The 6,050-nt window shown below is 53.2% G+C and overlaps 2 protein-coding genes across 5 annotated transcripts in view; one reads left to right on the top strand and one right to left on the bottom strand.

Moving 5' to 3' along the window:
- Positions 1-288: 288 nt before the first annotated feature.
- On the top strand, positions 289-2,143 carry CEBPD (CCAAT enhancer binding protein delta). Its single transcript, XM_074880696.1, has one exon. The coding sequence runs from the start codon at positions 605-607 to the stop codon at positions 1,655-1,657; it is 1,053 nt and encodes a 350-aa protein (XP_074736797.1). The 5' UTR covers positions 289-604; the 3' UTR covers positions 1,658-2,143.
- A 372-nt stretch (positions 2,144-2,515) lies between these two features.
- SPIDR (scaffold protein involved in DNA repair) overlaps positions 2,516-6,050 on the bottom strand; it is a 205,240-nt gene continuing 201,705 nt past the window's right edge. For 3 of the 4 annotated variants that reach the window (XM_074880670.1, XM_074880643.1, XM_074880651.1), the window contains exon 20: positions 3,597-4,112. In XM_074880670.1, coding sequence (XP_074736771.1) covers positions 3,981-4,112 — 132 coding nt within the window. In that variant the 3' untranslated portion in view covers positions 3,597-3,980. Of the gene's footprint in view, positions 3,328-3,596; positions 4,113-6,050 lie in introns of those variants that run through there. The other variant, XM_074880660.1, reaches the window with a different exon arrangement.

Raw genomic sequence — 6,050 nt, 5'->3', positions numbered from 1 at the left:
GCGTCAGGGCAGACCTCAGCGAGGGGACGGGACGGTGCGGGGAGGGGGCAGGCGCCCCGAGGGCGCCTGCCCCCTCCCCGCACCGTCCCGTCCCCCCCGGGGGGGGCCCTCCCCGACGGCGGCCACCCTCCACCGGGAGGTGGCAGCTCTCCGCGGCGGGAGCCCTGCCTCCGCGGCCGCGCACCCCACCCGCTCCCGCCCCCGGGTCCTCGGGGGGGTGCCGGGAACACTCGTTCCCCGTCATTGGGGCAGGAGGCGGGGCCGGCGCCGTATAAGAAGGCACCGAGCGGGCGTTTCGCTCCCAGGTCCAGAGACGCCTTGTCCCATCCCCGCCTCCTTATCGCCCAGCACGGCGTGACACCCCTCCCGCCACCACCACCACCCCCCGGCCACCCCCCTCCAAGCCCGGATCGGCCCCCTAAGGGAAGGACGAGGCGACGGCGCGACGGCAGCAGGAGCCCCGGTACCACCAGTAGCGGCGAGAGCGGCAGGAGCAGCGGCAGCCCCGCTCCCCACCTGCCCCCGGAGGAGGCTGGAGCTGCGATCGTCGCGGAGCGGCGCTTGGTGCCCCCCGCGGCCCGGAGCCGCCCCGTCCCGCTCGCCCATGAGCGCCGCCGCTCTCTACACCCTGGACTCCCCGGCATGTTATAAGAGCTGGTGCCTGGAGCCCGCCAACTTCTACGACGCCAAGGTGGGCAGCGGCGGCGGGCCGGGTCCCGCCTGCAAGCCGGGGGGCCGCGGCGGCTGCGGGATGAGCGGCGAGGAGGCGGCGGGGGGCGGCCTGGGGGGCAGCGGCACCAACCTGGCGGAGCTGAGCGCCGCCGCCCCGGCCATGTACGAGGACGAGAGCGCCATCGACTTCAGCTCCTACATTGACTCCATGTCGGCCGTGCCCAACCTGGAGCTCTGCAACGACGAGCTCTTCGCCGACCTCTTCAACAGCAACCACAAGCCCGAGCGGGGCGGGGATTACGGCGAGTACTTGCCGCCGGGCGGCGGGGCCGGCCGCGACCCCGCCAAGGACCTCGGCGCTGCCATGACCACCCTGCTGGGCGCCGAGCCCCGCACCGCCTCCTCCGCCTCCTCCTCCTCCTCCTCCTCCTCCTCCTCCTCTTCCTCCTCCTCCTCCTCCTCCCGCGGCGCCCTGAAGCAGGAGCCGGACTGGAGCGACAGCGACCTCTCCTCCTCGCTGCTGCCCTCGCAGATCGCCACCTGCGCCCAGACCATCATGAACCTGAGCGGGCAGCCCACGCCGCCCACCTCCCCCGAGCCGCCGGGCAGCAGCTCCCCCTCCAGCTGCAGCACCCGCTCCCCGGGCCCCGCCGCCGCCGCCGTGGCCGTGGCCGGGTCGGCGCCGGGCGTCCCGCCGGCGGGCGGCGGGAAGGAGCGCGGCGGCAAGAAGTGCGTGGACAGGTTTAGCCCCGAGTACCGGCAGCGCCGGGAGCGCAACAACATTGCCGTGCGCAAGAGCCGCGACAAGGCGAAGCGGCGCAACCAGGAGATGCAGCAGAAGCTGCTGGAGCTCTCGGCCGAGAACGAGAAGCTGCACAAGAAGATCGAGCAGCTCACCCGGGACTTGACCAGCCTCCGGCACTTCTTCAAGCAGCTGCCCAGCGCCTCCTTCCTGCAGCCCGGCTCGGGCACCGACTGCCGGTAACCGGGGGGGAGCGGGACGGAGAGACGGACTCCGGGAGACCGTGGATAAATACCTCAGAGGGACGGGCCGGGCTTGGGACGGGCCTTGGCCGGGCCGGGCCGCGGCGCCCCGGGCCGGGCCGGGCGCGGGGAGGAGGCGCGAAGCCGCGGCGGGACCCGCCGGCCCGCGGCCGCCGCCTGGGTCTTGTAGCGACGTGGGGCGACGATGCCCGGGTCTTTCACCACGAGACTTGCAAAAAAAAAAAAAGCTAAATATATATATATATTTTTCTTCTCTCCCCTTAAATTATTTTTGTAATGGTAGTTTTCGTCTTTTCTACATTTTACTCATACCGATGCAGCTATGGTACATCTGTTAAAATGATTCAAAACCCCATGTATTTTAGACAGTAGGATAAAAAAAAAAAAAAAGACTTGAGCATGCTCGACCTTTTATATCCATTTTTACAGCATTTCTAAGAATAAAAAAAAAATCATTTAAAATCGACCCTGCTCTCGTTTGCTCTGTGTCTTGAAAGCAGCGGGGGAAGTTGCGCTTCCCAGGAGCCGCTGCCAACCGGGGGGGAGGGCGGGGGGGGGGACACGGGGGGAGGTGAGGTGCACCGCGTTTTGGTTTTTTTTTCTAAAGCAGCCGAAGGGTGACGCGATGGTGGGAGTGACTGGGAGGGACACTCGCAGGTGGTCGTCACAAAGTCCGCTTCCCCCCCCCCCCCCCCCCCCCCGCCCGGAGCTGCAGCTGTGCCGGGATGCTGAGTCAGCAGTTGCCGCTGGGCTAACTTGCACTGCAGGAGGGGCTGCTCTCGGGCCAGCACTCTGGGACACGGCACATTAAAAAAAAAAAAAATTATATATACATATACACACATGAACACCTTTACTTAAAATACCTGTTAAAAAACCTGGTAGGGGTTTGCTTCGGACACTGCGAAGCTACCGCGCTCCTCAGTTTGAACCAGCTGCAGTCCCAAGGGAGATGTTGTTGCCCTCCCCCGCACCCCCCAACCGAGCACCACGGTCCTCTGCAGGGTGCACGTCTATTATGACAGGTTAGGCTACTGGTCTGAATTTTGATGATAGTGCGTGCGCAAAGCTGACAGCACCTGTAGGGTTCCGGCAGAAAAATGCCAGAAAAATGACCTCTGGCAGCTGGCGCTTCCCGAGACAGAGAAATCTTGCGGGTTTCGAAGGGGAGATCCTGGTCGTGTACAGGGCAGGATCCTCTGTGCAGGAACGGGCTGGTGTCCCCTTCTTCCTTACAGGTAAGAGAGTGAAACACTTGGAGGATGGGGGGAAAAAGGGGGATTCAAAAGCTGGCTCATTCCTTTAGTAATCACGATGTCTAGAAGATCTTCCACGATTGGCCTTGGCTGCAGGAACGATTTCTGTAGCAACAAGTTTGCCGTTCCCTTTTCTGCTGGGCAATCACAGAGTGGGACCTGTGCAAAACCATTCCCTCCTCCTCCTCTGGCCTGTACGGGTCTGTTAAAGTACCAGGGAAGGGGAAGGGGGAAAAAATCTAAACTCTTGACTGAACTCTTACATCAATTCTTGCATTTTAAACTATGCACACGTAGGAAGATTTTGATATTATGTATCTGATCTGTAATCCATGCCTCTGTACAGTCGGGGTGAGGATAGTTAGGTGGCCAACAAAGCACATTTACTCGCTACCTGTAACAGAAACCGTGTAATGAAACAGACACTTTGTGGGAAGCTGCAGATAACACAGCACTTCTATGCTGAGAGACCAATTAGCTGTAAAACATTAACTTTATATATGCTTGACACTTCAAAATATAAGCTTTGTTCAAATCTCCATCCTTCTAACATGTATTGCAAGGTGGTAACAAACACTACAACTCAGATTTCGCACACAACGTGGTGTTTTGCAGCCAGCAGTATGCCTGGGATCCGCTGATAAAACTCAGCTTAGACCAATGTTCACTGCCTACAGCAAGGTATTTATTTCAAAAATATCAGTGAAATACTTTCCATCTACACATAATAAATATGGCATTATATAAAAAATTCACAACCATTCAAAACTCCAAGAACAAGATGTTTTACATATATAAACAGCAACCACGCCAAGGAACTGTATTCTTAAATTCCGAACTGATCCAAAAGAGAAAAGTTCAGAAAGTTGAACAGATCTTTTTAAAATGGATTTTTTCAGCGTTAGCACAACGTGCATCGTAAATCACGGTTTTAATAAACTATCTTAATACTTATCACACTTGCATTGCACATTATCTGTGGCTCTAGTTAGCAGATAACCACATTACAAAGTCCACAGATACTACAGGAGCTGACTAGAGTTCAGCTCAGTGCCTCGCTGCTGCTTCCAGAAGAACAATTTCCTCCAGTGCAACACAGTTGGGGTGGCTGGTTACGGAGTGGACGTAGCAGTTCAATAACCCCACCTCCTTTCCCAGCACGCTCTGCACCTCATAACTCTGCAGTGATAAAAGCATGTTGATTAAAACAAACAGTCCTGGACATTCTGTTCTAAGCAGCATTCAGCTCGGAAGATGCAGGGTGTAAGGACCTCTTCCAACAGACAATTTTTTTAAGGACTCAAAAAGAAAGGTGCATTAGAACTGATGGAAAGAATGAACACGTTAGATTTTCAATAATTAGATCTCACTCCTGCTTGAAGTGCCCTACCAGGCTTTTAGAAATGAGCTGGTTTTAAAAAAAAACCCACCCCCAAAAAAAGCTACTGTGACTTTGAACTCAATTTTACTGAAGCATAACCTCCGTGTGCTCCCTCTATCCAGCTTTCTGACACTGGTAGGAATTCACATGTGCTAGCAATGTGTATATAGATATACTAGATATCGATTACCTTAGGTGACAGATCCACTAAAGGAAAAAATATTTTATAACTCTTTCTACTTCCCCCCTTTTAACTTCGCGTTGTATCAAGCATCGTTTATGATCGCTGGCACCTACACAGTCCCTTCTGTTTAACGATCTGACTGGCAGTTTACTCACATGAGTTGTGCCTGAGCGAATTTGTAAAGACTATATTCTGCGTGGAGGAGAGGGATGTGAAGTTGGCATGATTTCTCTAAGATGAGAGAGCACGTTAGCAGAAGAACTGGTAACACCGATAGCTGGTACCTGGCCCGAGAGGGTGGGTACTATCTTAGACGGCAGGTTTACATGACTTTCTCTCCTCAGCAGGACTTGCCTACAACCAGCCTCTGACCATGCCCCCACTTTCATCTGGGCTGTGCATTTGTACAGGTATGTGATACCCATGTCTGCTGCCTGATTCAAGGTATAAACAACCCTTTCCCTTTTCTTTTTCCTCAACTATTTTTACCCCAGACTGGTTCTGCAGTCCAATTCACCACGCAGCTGCCAAACAGCTGGTGTAACAGAAGGGTTGTCACAAGGTAAGGAACAAGTGGCCAGGGGCAGTGGCGGCTAAAACCAACCTCCCTGCCAAAAGAAGTGATTACAAAGCTACACCCTTAGAAACTTTAGCAGAGCTGGCAAAAAAAAATGCCACCTCAAGTGGTATTTCCTGTGATTAATCTTCATTGAGATGTGCTGCTTTTTAAAATGCAGCAGTTCAGAAATGGAAATGCTTATGAAAAAAAAGGAAAAAATTATCCCTGCATTTCAGCTAGGGAAAAAAGAAAGTTTCTAAGTTGCCATACTTCTAAATACTAGCATTCTAAAAACTGAAATATGAAAAAAAGGTTGTTTGAATTCTAATAACTCAAAAAAAGCCCTACGTTTTGTCAGTCTGTAACTAAACCAGACACAGCCTGTAAAACTTAGCAAGACTTAACTGCTATTAAAAGAGCAAACATATTTTTGAAATTTGTTGTCTCTCTTTGCTTAAATGAAATATGCACCCTCCAGCATAAGAAAAATAATTTACGATTTCAGAGCACTGTTCCACTTTAAATATTATCCATAAATCGCATTAAAACCATGGTGCATGTAATAGCAAAATGCTAGAAGACTACGTAAGATGGGAAAAGCAAAATGACCCCAATACGTGTCACTTAACTGAAGATATTTAACCGGGACGACTGAACAAGACAACGAGCTGACCTTTGCTCCCTTCCACGTGCAATGGAGAAGCGGGGATCTTGAGATGCTAATGGGACTTAATCACCCTCCGAAGGTGCCGCTCCTTCCCTGCTGACCATCCGGCAGCCAATGCCAGCCAGGCACCTACCCGGGTGCCTCCCTCACCTGCGATAAATCTGGGTCACTGTGCCAAATGTCAGGGTTCTTCTGATATCCCAGATTAAAGGAATAACTACTTCGCGATTACATAAACCGTACTTTAGCCCATGGATCCCCGTGGCTTATGCATGTTTCATTCATACAATTAGAAAGTATTATCTTGCATGCATTTTGCAAATTTC

This window comes from Strix uralensis, chromosome 1, assembly GCF_047716275.1.
Source record: "Strix uralensis isolate ZFMK-TIS-50842 chromosome 1, bStrUra1, whole genome shotgun sequence".
In the NCBI taxonomy this organism is placed as follows: domain Eukaryota; kingdom Metazoa; phylum Chordata; class Aves; order Strigiformes; family Strigidae; genus Strix; species Strix uralensis.
This window is presented reverse-complemented; position numbering and strand designations above follow the sequence as displayed.

Coding starts and splice junctions, on each gene's coding strand:
- CEBPD (XM_074880696.1), top strand. CDS start 605: ATGAGCGCCGCCGCTCTCTACACCCTGGACTCCCCGGCATGTTATAAG.